This window comes from Macaca fascicularis, chromosome 17 (assembly GCF_037993035.2).
Source record: "Macaca fascicularis isolate 582-1 chromosome 17, T2T-MFA8v1.1".
Classification (NCBI taxonomy): domain Eukaryota; kingdom Metazoa; phylum Chordata; class Mammalia; order Primates; family Cercopithecidae; genus Macaca; species Macaca fascicularis.
Genome location: NC_088391.1, coordinates 99,765,385 through 99,780,198, shown reverse-complemented (window position 1 = coordinate 99,780,198; position 14,814 = coordinate 99,765,385). Strand labels below are relative to the sequence as shown.

The 14,814-nt window shown below is 41.3% G+C and overlaps 1 protein-coding gene and 1 long non-coding RNA gene across 13 annotated transcripts in view; one reads left to right on the top strand and one right to left on the bottom strand.

Moving 5' to 3' along the window:
* Positions 1-14,814, bottom strand: part of MYO16 (myosin XVI) — a 698,554-nt gene that overhangs the window by 103,826 nt on the left and 579,914 nt on the right. For all 12 annotated transcript variants that reach the window (XM_045377420.2, XM_005586232.4, XM_074021383.1 and 9 more), the window contains one exon: positions 5,813-5,915. In XM_045377420.2, the coding sequence (XP_045233355.2) occupies positions 5,813-5,915 (103 nt within the window). The remainder of the gene's footprint in view (positions 1-5,812; positions 5,916-14,814) is intronic.
* LOC135968150 (uncharacterized) lies at positions 4,745-6,143 on the top strand. Its single transcript, XR_010582683.2, has 3 exons — positions 4,745-5,160; positions 5,345-5,503; positions 5,891-6,143. It is a non-coding gene; the product is annotated as an uncharacterized lncRNA (long non-coding RNA).

Genomic DNA, 14,814 nt, shown 5'->3' with positions numbered 1-14,814 from the left:
CGAAGCAGCACCCCTGGTATCACATGGACCGACTCTGACAGATTTGTTTCTTCATTCGTCATCCCTCCAGATGGCTTTAAAATGAATATAGCATTCAAATAACTACACAGAAGAAATCATCCTATAACCAGTTGATGCATATAAAATGTGTGAAAATCAGATTATACCACTTATTTTTCCACTTAGAATTAGCTTCAAAGGTTTTCATTTTACATAAATGACATAACACGAAAAACAAGCATGTTCCACATGGGCCTAACTGCTGTCCAGTCACTTTTCTGTGGCTCGGAGAAATTCAGGCTAATAGTCTGATTAACCGCACACAGTTCCAGAGGGATCCTTTCCAAGTTACCTTAAGATAGCCCTGAATTTAAAATGCATATATTTAGATAAGTAAAATACCTGAATAATAACAATAATAAAACAAATAGCAGATGGTTAATAACTACTGGCTTAATTTAACTTGTTTTCAAACTATGAGTTAATTCAAACTATTTGGATATTTTTCCATAGTGAAGTAATCCATGAACTCTTTGTTTCATAAAGAAAACTCTATCTGCTGAGACAGAAAACAGCACTAGAAGTTAGTCATGCAGGTCCTATTCAAATCATTTCAAAACACTTCCATTCCTTTTTGCAAACAAGTTACATAAATCCCACTTTGCAAATAAGGACGTGGCTCTGACTAGTCCACCATGTTTTTAAAATATATCATTTCACTGTAAACATAAGAAGCCACCAACGTGAAAGATTGCCTTCTAGCCACCACTACATCTTGATTTTCCTTTCTTCAAAATCAAACCACATTATGTAAAAGTAGCAATTTTGAGTATGTTAAGGAAACAGCAACATGCATGAGTTTGCCAAAACTTGTGGTGACCAGTTCAAATTATATGAAAGAAGGCACAAGATTCCTTTGAGAAGTACAGGCTAGTGGTATAAACACATAACAGAAATTATATATTGGAAAACAAAAATGCTTTGGTGCAAAATGCCGTGTGACTTACAGCTTTTTCACAAATGTTTAAAATAGTTAATTTGACCCTATGCAGTATTCTATGCTGAAATTATATTTACGTAGTAGTTTCAAATTTTAAAAATTATCTGTAACTATAGAAGTAATGCATTAATACATGTATCTTATAAACACAGATATAAAGCTAAAAATCCATTTGATTCTTACTTCATTTCAAAACAATACATTTTAAAAGGTTTTTTTTTTTTTTTTTTTTTTTTTTTTTTTGAGACGGAGTTTCACTCTTGTTGCCCAGGCTGGAGTGCAATGGCACAATCTCCGCTCACTACAACCTCCACCTCCCAGGTTCAAGCAATTCTTCTGCCTCAGCCTCCCAAGTAGCTGGAAATACAGGTATCACCATGCCTGGCTAATTTTTTTGTATTTTTAGTAGAGACAGGGTTTCACCATGTTGGCCAGGCTGGTCTTGAACTCCTGACCCCAGGCGATCCACTCACCTCAGCCTCCCAAAGTGCTGGGATTACAAGCATCAGCCACTGCGCCCAGCCTATAAAAGTTCTTACATGTCTTTGAATCCACATCAAGTATACTGTATTGTTTGGTAGTTTCTTATTTACAGAAACTCATTTCTTGGACCAGCTTCCAGGCACAGAGTGTCTGTCCTGTGTCTTTCTCTGGCTTCTATGCCGGGGATGCAGCAGTAAGCTGCGGACACAAAGCCCTTGGGATGGAGCTCCCATGCTATGGAGGAAAGGTGGTGAACAGCATGTTAAGGATTGCAATCTGAAGCGTAACAGACGGTCCTAGGCACCATGGAGAAGAATGAAGCAGAGAAGAGGATGAGAAGATGCAGTAGGAAGGTCGAGGATAATGAGAATTTAAAATCTAGTAGCCAGGGAATGCCTCGCTGAGAATTGGCATGTGAGCAAAACTCGGTATACTGGAAATGGTGCAGATCTGCGGAAATAGCCTAATAAACTGTTTTCAAACTGCCTTTGCTCTAGGTGCGAAGGTGCAGCACTGCTCCTTTGACCTGCATTTCTACCAGCACCGCCCATGAGTTGCCCCCACCCCTGTCATTTCCTCTGGATGGCCTGAGTCACATCTAGGTCTTAACTCTCAGAATTATAATCAATATCAAATGCTTCCTGAGACTCTTCACTTGATTACAATTCTTATCCTTCTCTATCTTCTTCTTTCCTTACTCCTCCTTTTCTCTTTTTCCTTCTCCTCTTGTTTCCAAGATGTAGTTGGGAATGAGGGTGCAAATGCATTGTGCTATTTCAGGGTCAGTTTGGCTGACAGTTTGGGTAGAAAAGGATTCTGATCAGAGTCACCCTGTAATGGGAAGTAGTCCGCTTGTTTTTCCTTCATTTGCTGGGCGAATTTTAAACATAAAAAAGGCACTATGTACAAGGCGAAGGCTGCTCAGACGAATAAAGGGTATGAGTGTCTTTGATCAGAGCTCGCACTGTGACGCATAACCTATCCCTTTCAAGTCCTGTAATATGAGCAAAATGACTTCAGATAGTTATATTAAAAGATATAGATCGAGTTAAATGCAGTGGAAAGAACATGACATAGTAAAAGCTAGACGTGGTCTCAGCAAAGTGGTGCTCCCACTGAAACTGAATATTAACTGCACCTAATATTTTGATCAGTACACTGATCTCTAACTAAGACAAGGGCTCTCTGTGAGGTTCAATTTCCTCAAATCTAAAATAAGGTCACTCCTGTACACACTGTCTACTTTCCTTTTCTGCACAGATTTTTTTATTAGGCTCTAATAAAATAAAATAAAAACTACGAATAGTTGTAATATACTCTGTAGATGACAGGAATTATTACCTATTAAATATTAAAAATTCCAGTACAGACTACAAAGCTGTGACTACTTAAAGCATGAAAAGCAGACACAGGTGTATAGATCGGCGTACAAAATAGTACTGAAGATATGACATCTTTATCCTCATCTGAAACAGAAGGAAATCAAATGTGCACCAAGGCTTACTGAATTGCTACAATGTTGGAGAGTATAAGAATTCCAGAGTTACAATCTCATATTGATGATTCAAGGCTTTCCTTCTACAGGGTCTGATTAAAGTTAAAAAGAGAAGACAGAACCTGCCAGATCTCCAAGACCCATTAGAATGACAATGAAATTACTATGTTCAGTTAAAAGAAATGAATTTCTAGCTAACACTGTATACAAGTTAACGCAGCAAAATGTAATTCTAATCTCTTCGGTCCTCCAGCACTGCTTTTAAAAATATAGAAAAGAATAACCATTCATTTCATGCTAACCACTCAGGACTAAAGGATGAACTGACTGGTTAATGAAAACACACATTGTAACTCTCAGCAATTTGGAAACAATGCTACAGATACACTAACCATCAGATGCAACCTTGTTGTCCCTGTAGCCTAACAGCTTCTGATTTAATTGCTGTGTCAATTAAAAACAGAATAGACTAGGAGGAATTCTTCCTGTAACTAGCAATGTATTTCAAACAAATGCTTTGCTTTTGCAACTGAGGAGTCTAACTTTCCAGGTTAGGAATGAGTGTTTTTTGTTTTGTTTTATTTACTTTTTTTTAATAAAAGCTTTTTTTTCCTTTGTCAGACCAATATAAAAGTGAAGTATGAATAAGCTTCATTTCTGTGAAGTTGATTATTTGTCTGGTAGTATAAAGTACATCATAGGTTACATCTTGAAGAAGCTGAAGAAACACTGTTTTTTCTGACTAGACAACAGGGAACTCATAAGTAAATATGCTCAGTGAATAAGCACATTTATTTCTCTTTCCTTTTAATTTTTTTTTGTCTTGTATTTTCAGCTTCTTTTCAGGCAGGCGAAAAGTGTGGAGAAAATAGTGCCATGAAATGGGATCCCTTTCCCATTTAAAAAAATGTTAATACTCTTATTGAAAGTCCTAATGCATGTTTCAATTTAATGCTATCCTCGGCTGCAATTTCAAGTATCCTAGCAAAAGCAGTGATACAGAAGAAATGATGGCTGGCAGTGTGTACCGATTTGTCTTCCAGTCTCCTCTCATATTTGGCCGGTCCTTTACAGTGGTCTATCAGAGGGATCACTGCTCAGGTATTGTGGTTACTTCCAATCACTCTCTTAGTGAAAGAATTATTCCAGATTCCCTTGCTTCCTTCTACAAATAAAAATTCTCCCTCTCTCTTTCCCTCATACACACACATCTATCTCACAGATACACACACACACACACACACACACATATATGTATATCATTATCTGTAAGTATTCTTTAAAAGCAAAAGAACACAATAAGAATACCTTAGTGGTACATCATCGGTGGACTACTACTATATAATTACTTATTCAAAATCTCAGCAGTGATTCCGTTGAACTGACTTCAGTTACCTATAGACCGAATAAACGCTGATATATGTGAATCCCACCCCTATGTCACTGACTCTGGAGGGGTTGGCGGACATCACTTCTGGTTAGTAATTCCTCCTTCTTCCTCCTTCCCTTTTTACCCAATCTTTTGGCACTGATGTGCATCACTGACAACTTCAGACTGAGTAAGCTTCCTCCTTCAGATTGTTATTTAAAGTTCAAATTTCATTATTAGTTTAAAAAAAAAAAGAAAAGAAAAGGAAAAAAGATAACAAAGAAAAAGATTGGGTGGCACAGACAATTAAATCATTACTCATCAATGCCAAAATTCTAGGTTCTTTGTTCTTTGTCATAGACAGATGAGTGTGCGAGTGTCAATCCAGTCTTCCCTCCCTGTTTTACTGAGACTGGGCCACTTTTGGACCTATTCAGCAATTCTGAATCATGAGCTCATGTCATTTCTAAAGCCAAGTCCTCATCCTTTGACTCATCAATTATCATGTACTTTTACTCATAGATATTCTCCCTATCACTTTTTAAAGATGCAAATTATGTCTACTTTCCAGTCATCGTCATGTTTTTACCAAAGCTTTTAGCTACCGTTGTTTCTGCCACCTACGCACTTTTGGTGGTTTTACAGCAAGAAACTTCCAAATAATTCCTGGTGTCATGGACTGCGTGGTTTCCCATTGCTGCTCTAATCTGCTCTTCTCACTTCAAACCTCTTCTTCCTAAAATGAGTCAAGGATGGACTCTGATGTTGTTGAACGTATTTAACAAGATCTGGAACCATCTTCTCCTGTTTCTGGTGAACATTTGCCTGTAATTTTGTCTCAGGTTATTTTCTTTTTCTGCAAGTCTAGCTATAGCTTTCACTGGCCCCTAGGTTCTGCCATCAAATCGATCACAGACTATAATAAAGTGTTTCCAATTATGAGGCTTTTGCCAACAAATGAGGTTCAAAGGATAGTGACATTTTCACTGTAAGGCAGGTGAGAAGCAGGGCAACGAGAAACAGAAGAAAGGGGAGCTGAGTGAGACTTGAACGAGCTACGGAAGTCCAGGTCAAACATGCACTTGTGAGAGACCAACTCTGCACACAGAAATCAACCTTAGTTCTTCAATTTTGGCTCCTCTGACTCCTGCTATGGGTAAATACGACAAAATGCTTTAGTGACAAGGTATGAATCTGGCACATGGGCAAACAGAATGGGGCTCATGAGCTTCTGTCATGGTTGTAAAGGGAGCCTCTTAGATTTCCTCATGTTGGCTGCAAGATGTTAAAATCAGCAAGTCATAAAGAATGACAAATTTCCAGCGAATACACTGAATGTCACGCCTTGCCAAACACATCAAAGGAATTTGTTTTTGCCAGGAAGACTCTGGTGGCTCCCTGCAATGACTCAGCTCATTTATTTAAAATCCTAAAGTGGTATTTTCATAGCTTGTAGGTCACCGACCTGCCAGCCTTGTAATTTACACTGCTGGAGAACAAGCCGACATCGCTCTGCAGCCAAATGTTCCTTCTTCTCACGCAGGAACGTATCAGCCAGCGGCTTATACCTGTGAAAAGCAGCAGAGACAGAAAGCAGTGACTGCATTTGCCAAGCACATAATCACATTCAACAGGGCTGTCTTTGTTACATCGTTTCCCAAGTTTCCCCGTCTTTCTTTATCCCAGGAATACCCAAATACCTGTTCACTGTGCATTTACTAGGGAACTGGAAATAATCCTTATCTTTTACAAGCGAAATCATTTTTACAATGCATCAAATATATTTTTCAGTCCTCTAATACATGTTTAGCACTGTCATGGAGCAATTCAAACCATTTAACCAAAGGAAATTTGAAGGGAATGAAAATATGAAAATTAATCCAGTAGCCATTTTTAAACATTTGGCATGCTCCTTAAAAATACATCCTTTAAGACATTTAAGCATTCTTTATGGCCACTTAAGAGTGAATTCAGATGTAACTAGAGTCTATAATAATGGAATACCAAAATGTTCATTCAGAATACTTATTTGAGAGATAGAATCACTTCTTCCCCATATATTAGATATTGAATATTGAAAATATTCTGGGACATTTTTATTTTGCAAAGCATCAGTGGCCAGTTGACTTCCATTCCTTAGCTGAAATTCATGGCAATATAATAGTTTCCTATAGGTTTTTCAAAAATGACTTTTAAAATTATATCGCCCACTTTAAAAAATCCATGTAAAATTCCCTTTGTGCTTACAGTGGTTAACCTGAGATACAGGCAAGGCTACAATGGAGGAGGAGGAAGAGGAGAAAACCAAAAAGGAAACGAGCAAAGATACATGCAGTTGCATCCTGTTGCCTTCTGTGTTTATGATTCTCATGTTGGGCTGTTCTGCAAGCTGAAGGAAATGCAATGCCAAAGCTGAAGTCATCAGTTTTCTGTTATTTTCTGTGTAATACCTTAGTGCTTCATCTAAAGTTCACTGCAGTAAATTTGGGATTTGCTAAAATGAGTTTATTCCGTTTCCTTAGTGCAATTAAGGGAGGGAGTGTTTTGCCTACACATCTTTATTTACTTGCTTTCCTTGGAGAAAGCAGTGGGAGTATGGGACATATCCCATGGACAGCCACACAGGAATCACACACATGTCTTATTTCGGCAGGTACTGTGGGTAAACGAGGGCTCACATGTGCGGCAGTACAGTCTGGAGTGTAACACAGGCTGGGAAACACACCTGCCATGGACAGAATGTATATCAAAATCCCTGCATTCAAATCCTAACCCCCAATATGATGGTACTAAGAGGTGGGGCCTTTGACAGGTGATTGAGTCATGAGGATGGAGCTTTCATGAATGGGATTAGTGCACTTAGAGAAGGCTGAAGAAAACAGGCTTGTTCCTTCCTATAAGGTCAGTGTAAATGCAATTGTGGTTTTCACATTGTTGAAATTTGCCATTTGATATTGGAATACATTCTTAAATAAATGTGGTTATGTTATACATCATGTTAGTGTGCATTTCTTGCTTTATGTTTTTTGCTAATGACTTATTACTTGCTGTTTATTTTATATTTATTTTAGACTATGAGAATAATGTTAGATAAAAAGCAAATTTCCGGGTGTGGTGGCAGGAGCCTGTAGTCCCAGCTACTCGGGAGGCAGAGGCAGGAGAATGGTGTGAACCCGGGAGGCAGAGCTTGCAGTGAGCCGAGATGGCACCACTGCACTCCAGCCTGGGCAACAGAGCAGACTCCGTCTCAAAAACAAAAAGCGAATTCGAGCGATTTTCTTATTTAGGTTCAAAATGGGTCGTAAAAGAGTGGAAACAACTCACAACATCAACAACGCATTTGGCCCAGGAGCTGCTAACGAACATACAGTGCAGTGTGGTTCAAGAAGTTTTGCTAAAGAGATGAGAGCCTTGAAGATGAGGAGTGTAGTGGCTGGCCATTGGAAGCTGACAATGACCAACTGAGAGCAATCCTCGAAGCTGATCGTCTTACAACTACATGAGAAGTTGCCAAAGAACTCAAGGTCAAACATTCTAAGGTTGTTTGGCATTTGAAGCAAATTGGAAAGGTGAAAAAGCTCAATAAGTGGGTGACTCATGAGCTAACTGAGAATAAAAGAAAATGTTGTTTCAAAGTACTCTTATTCTATGTAACAACCATGAACCGTTTCTTGATCAGATTATGATGCACGACGAAAGTGGATTTTATATGACAACCAGCGATGACCAGCTCAGTGGCTGGACCAAGAAGAAGCTCCAAAGCACTTCCTAAAGCCAAACTTGCACCGGAAAAGAGGTTATGTCACTGTCTGGTGGTCTGCTGCTGGTCTGATCCACTAGAGCTTTCTGAATCCCAGCGAAACCATTCCATCTGAGAAGTGTGCTCAGCAAATAGATGAGATGCACCGAAAACTGCAACGCCTGCAGCCGGCATTGGTCAACAGGAAGGGCCCAATTCTTCTCCATCACAGCGCCTGGCTGCACGTCACACAACCAAAAGTGGAAAGACGGGCTACGAAGTTTTGCCTCATCCACCATATTCACCTGACCTCTCGCCAACCATCTACCACTTCTTCGAGCATCTCAACAACTTTTCGCAGGGAAAATGCTTCCGCAAGTGGCGGGATGCAGAAAATGCTATCCAAGAGTTTGTCGATTCTCAAAGCACAGAATTTTAAGCTACAGGGATAAACAAAACTTACTTCGCATTGGCAAAAATGTGTTGATTGTAATGGTCCCTATTTTGATTAATAAAGATGTGTTTGCGTCTAGTTATAATGACTTAATGTTCACGGCCCGAAACTGCAATTACTTTTGCACTAACCTAACACCATGTGAGAACACCGTCCATAGAGAGAACAAGAAGGCTCTCTCTCCAAACCAGGAAGCGAGCTTCCACTGAATACTGAATTTGCCGACAACTTGATCTTGGATTTCCCACCCTCCAGGACTATGAGCACTTTCTGTTGCTCAGGAGCCACCATAGTCTATGATAATTTGGGACAGCAGCTTGAACTGACCAAGACAGTACCCAGTTACCTTCTCAGCTGGAGACATTTCTTATCTCCTTTCTTAAATCTTCAGCATTCTCACTGAAAAGTCAGTGTATGACTTTTCCGGGACTGAGAATCCTCATAATCTTGCTAGCCATAAACCAGAATGAATTTATCAGTATCAGCAACCACCCTTCCTTCTCATAGATGGATTTTTGCTCACGTATCAAACTTGGTGCATAGGAAAGCATAAAAACAAAAAATGGCAAGTAACAGAGATTGAGACTGAAGTAACTGAGACTGAAATTGCAGTGCCAGAGGCAAGGATATGAAAAAGGTGGCTCATTATTTTGCTCACACTAAATGGACTACAGTGATTTGTTGATGGATGAAGTACTCAGGAATTGTTTTGCTTTTGATGGGTGACAAGAATGTGATTTCTTACATGCCATGTACTAAAGTTGGTAGCTGTGTGTTTTATTTTACTTTATTAATTTTTATTGGGGTTTCTGCAGAAGAAGAAAGGGAATTTCCCCTGTACAACAGGGCAGGGCAAATGGGTATGATGTGGGATATGTAGAGGGTTGGGAAACAGGAGTAAGCTGTGCAAAGGGCAGTGAATGTGGACCACCCAGAAGGCTATGGGCATCCCCTAATGATTCTCTCACATGCTATCAGTACTTTTTTTTTTTTTTTTTTTTTTTTTTTTGCAGAGTTTCATTCTTGTCATGCAGGCTGGAGTGCAATGGTGCTATCTCTGCTCACTGCAACCTTCACCTCCTGGGTTCAAGCGATTGTCCTGCCTCAGCCTCCCAAGTAGCTGAGATTAAAGCACCCGCCACCACGCCCGACTAATTTTTGTATTTTTAGTAGAGACAGGGTTTCACCATGTTGGCCAGGCTGGTCTCGAACTGCTGACCTCAGGTGATCCACCCGCCTTGGCCTCTCAAAGTGCTGGTATTACAGGTGTGAGCCACCGTGCCCAGCTGACATTAGTACCTCTTATGAGCAAACATGGGTTAGGTTTGATAATGTCTGAGTGGTTAAAAGGCGACAAGTGATATAACTGTACAGTGTGTTCAAATAGGAAAGAAACTGAATTGGGAATCTGAAAACTGAGATTTAGGTTCCCACTTTGTAACCAGTTTGCTATAATGCCCTTGGCAAGTCACCTAACAAGCAACGCTCTGCCCTCCCTCAGAACTGTCTGTTTGCATTTCTCCAGACGAGACATAAATTCTATTCTGTGTTACAAACTCTGACCTCTCCTCAAAGTTTGTGAGTTCACCCAGAGTAAGGGGATATCTTTGTACATTTTATGGTGTCTCCTAGCTTGCCTTTGAATGTAGCAAGTTTAAATAAATGATAGTCAAGACATGGGGCTGTGGAGCAGGAGATGGTAAGTCGCATTTCTTGAACCCTGAATAAATGCAAAGGGCTTTTCATATCACCTCACATCCTCCTCACAGATGCAGGCCTGGATGACAATCATCTTTAGATAGTGAGACAGATAATGGTTGTAGGCATTCATTCACTTACCCAAGTTCACAGGGATGCTGTTATGGGCTGAACTGTGTCCCCCCCGTGCAAGATAAGTGAACGTGATGTTTAGGGTCTTTGTAGAGTATTCAAGTTAAGATGAGATCATTAGGGTGGGGCCTAATCCAATATGACTCATATCCTGAAAAGAAGAGGGAAACGCCACGGGAGATGCACAGCAGAGGGCCACATGATGCATGCAGAGGTGTCAGTGACACAGCTGCAATCAGGGAACACTGAGGATCTATGGCCGCCACCAGAGACCAGGAAGAGGCCAGGGCAGATGCCACCCAGACTTTCAGAGGAAGCCCTGCTGACAACTCAGTGTTGAACTTCTCACTTCCAGAGCTGGATGAGGAAAGGTCTATTGCTTTAAGCCATGGAGTTTGTGGTGCCTGCTTACGGCAGCACTGGGAAGCTGATACAGATGAGGAAAGTGGCTGAGCTGAAATTGAACCCAGGACAATCTAACTCCAGGGCCAAGCTCTTCACCACCATTGCTACAGTTTTGATGACAACTAACAAGTCCTAACCCTGGATGGTTCTAGAGTGAAAAAGGATAAGATTTACCCTTAAAAACTGAAGAAGTAAAATTCAATAGTAACCACCACGATATTGGACATGTAGGAATAAGAAGTCTTGGTTTGTGGCTGGGCACAGTGGCTCACGCCTGTAATCCCAGCACTTTGGGAGGCCGAGGCGGGTGGATCACAAGGTCAGGAGATCGAGACCATCCTGGCTAACACAGTGAAACCCTGTCTCCACTAAAAATACAAAAAATTAGCCGGGCGTGGTGGCGGGCGCCTGCAGTCCCAGCTACTCGGGAGGCTGAGGCAGGAGAATGGCGTGAACCTGGGAGGTGGAGCTTGCAGTGAGCCGAGATCGTGCCACTGCTCTCCAGCCTGGGCGACAGAGCGAGAGTCTGTCTCAAAAAAAAAAAAAAAAAAGAGGTCTTCTTTTGCTGGCCTTCAGTGCCTGGAGGCTCTTTAACAGTGAACTCATTCATGCCCTCAGGAAAGCCATGTGTTTCTAACATTTAGCCAGAGTAATACACTGAAATGAAATCACTCTTTTTTTTATTCTCTCTCATAATTCTCTCATTCTGGAACTTTGTTAATTATAACCAAGAATTTAATTGATATAATTCAAGCATCTGAATATAGTATTAACAAGTCAGAATGAAAAATAATGCACCTGATGCTTTTTTTCTCATTTTATATTGTTCTTTTGACACTTAAAATGGTATAATTCTGACGTGTCAACTAAAGAAAAAGATCACCTGAGACAGGATGAGATACTCTATGTAAAACATCTTGTCTTTTGGAATGTGAGTGTTTTCTATAGGTGGTGTCACCGGATAGAAAGACAGGGTCACATTCCATTCCTGAGTTAAAACACGTTCCCCCAGTAACTTTGTTCTGAGGCCATACGGTTCACGAGCCTGGAGCAGGACTTTAGTCCTGAGCACAGGAGCAGCTGGAGAGGTACTTATCTACTCTCACTCCCCACGCTGTCCCAGCATCTGTCATCCAAGACAGACAGGTCACCTCAATCCACTGAAGACACCTATATTTAGGCTTCACTTCCTCTGTGTCTGAGGCAAACCAATGGACTGTAAAAAGTAAACATGAACCTTTCCAGCCAGCCTGCTCTTCCTGCCTTATCCTGGTTTGGGATGAGGGGAACAACTGTTACCTAGTTTCATATCTGGAATCGGAGTTTGTGGTTCACTTGCTCAGGATCAATCAATCAATTCACCAGCACTGACTGAGCACCAAGTCTGTGCTGGGGATGCTCCCAGGTGCTGGGATCTAGCAGGGAATAAGCAGCCAAAGCCCTTTATGGTAGTAGGGGTAGAATTAAAAAGTAACCTTGGAACCAACCCAAATGCCCATCAATGACAGACTGGATAAAGAAAATGTGGCACATATACACCATGGAATACTATGCAGCCATAACAAAAGGATGAGTTCATGCCCTTTGCAGGGACATGGATGAAGCTGGAAACTATCATTCTCAGCAAACTAACACAGGGACAGAAAACCAAACATCGCATGTTCTCACTCATAAGTAGGAGCTGAACAATGAGAACACACTGGGGCCTGTCAGGGGGTGGGGGGCTAGGAGAGGGATAGCATTAGGAGAAATACCTAATGTAGATGACGGGATGATAGGTGCAGCAAACCACCATGGCACGTGTATACCTACGTAACAAACCTGCACGTTCTGCACATGTATCCCAGAACTTAAAGTATAGTAATAATAAAGAAAAGTAAATAAGGGCCGGGCACGGTGACTCATGCCTGTTGTCCCAGCACCTTGGGAGGCTAAGGCAGGAGGATGGCTTGAGGCCAAGAGTATGAGACCAATCTGAGGAACACAGCAAGACCCCATCTCTACAAAAAATTTTAAAAATTAAGCAGACATGGTGGTGCAAACCTTTAGTGCCAGCTACTCAGGAGGCTGAGGCAGGACGGACTGAGCCCAGGAAGTTGAGGTTGCAGTGAGCTATGATCACACCATTGCACTCCAGCCTGGATGACAGAGACCCCAACTCTTAAACAAATAAAGTAAATAAGGAAGTGTGTCAAATCCAATGAGAGATGTGGAGAAAGATAAAGCAGGAAGGCTTTCCCTGTGAGCAGATGCCTGACAATGAGGGAGGCAGCTGTGGCTTCTCTAGGGGACTGCAGTCCTGGCGGAGTGGGGATGGTGCATGGCTGCTCTGGGAATATCAAGGAGTCGAGTGTGGCTGCAGAAGAGGAAGGGAGAGGAGAGCTGTAGGAGATGAGTTTAGAAAGGTCAGTGTAATGGGGTAAGGATCAGAATCCTGCAGGTGACCATCAGGACCTCGGCTCAGACTCTGATTCCTGGGTGTGTGGTTTCAGCACACTCTGTTCCTCGACTTTGAAGAAAAGCATCCTTGATACTGTGAGGCTGAGTGGGCCTGGAGAGGGGCAGGAAAGAGCCAGGGCCGCCATCTGGAGGCCCTTCCTATAGTCCAGGTGAGAGGCATTGGTCCAAGGCAATGGCGACAGAAGTGGTAAAAACGTGCTGGGCTCTCTGTGTATTTGGGTAGCCCCAGCAGGATTTTCTGGTGAATGGATCAACGTGGCTATGACAGGAAGAGAGGATGATATCAAGGTTTTTGACCTAATAAACTGGAGGCTGTGGCTGACGTTTCCCGCAGTGTAGTAGACAGGGAAGAGCATTTATTCTCCAGACTAATGTTATTTAACAGGAGGGGAATACTGCGACTGAGGAGAAGCGAAAAGGAGAAATTTGGGTGGAGCTCCGTAAGGAGACATTGACCAAACATCAGCCAGTCCCCCACACTAGATTTATTACCTTCCTGGTTGCCAATGACTCATCTGTGGCTGGATTCTTTACTGCCATACACCTCTGTCTGACTGGACAGGGCAGTACTGAGCATTCGGGAAACGGATGCAGCTTCCGTGATGGTGCAGAATGCTCATGACCTCATGGGGTTCCAACCTCAAGCTGTGTTATGTTAGATGCTCCATTTGCCCCACTTTTCTTGTGATGGGTTTCTGACCACTTTCAACTTCCCCTTCTTCTTGTCAGTCTGCATCCTAAGTTGCCAGTGTATACTAAGTGTGGGGTTTCAAAAAAGTTCTATCATAGTTAAATGAAAATTTATCTAACATGAGCCTTATTCGTCAAGTACATTCTCAACATCAAGGATTCAAGCATAAAAACATGCTTCCATACATTCACGTATTGTGACTACAACACTAAAAAAAAAAAAAAAAAAAAAAATCATAGTATCTTACAAAATTGTAAGTAAAAGAGCCATATCATAGATCGCCTTCATTTTGGAGTCTACATTTTTACAAGGACAGGCTGAAATTGAAAAGGCAGAGAAAATCTAACTAGTAAAAGGTGTAAAGAACTCAAGGAAAGTGATGAAATAGTGTTTCTCTCTTCCAAAGGGATTGTTCCTTCCAGTATAAAGGGGAACTTTGATATCCTGTGTATCAGGGACCTAGAGATAAAAATAGCTTATGCAGTCACCACAGGATTCAGATTAAACATGATGACTTCTTTTTTTTTAACTTTTATTTTAGATTTGGGGGTACATGTGAAGGTTTGTTACATAGGTAAACATGTGTCATGGGGTTTGTTGTATATATTATTTCATCACCCAGCTATTAACCCCAGTACCCAATAGTCATCTCTTCTGTTCCTCTCCCTCTCCCTACCCTCCTCTCTTAAGTAGGCCTCAGTGTCTGTGGTTCCCTTCTCTGTGTTCATGAGTTCTTATCATTTAACTACTACTTCTAAGTGAGAACATGCAGTATTTGGTTTTCTGTTCCTCTGTTGGTTTGCTAAGGATAATGGCTCCCAGCTCCATCCATGTTCCACAAACAACATTATCTCATTCTTTTTTATGGCTGCATAGTATTCCATGGTA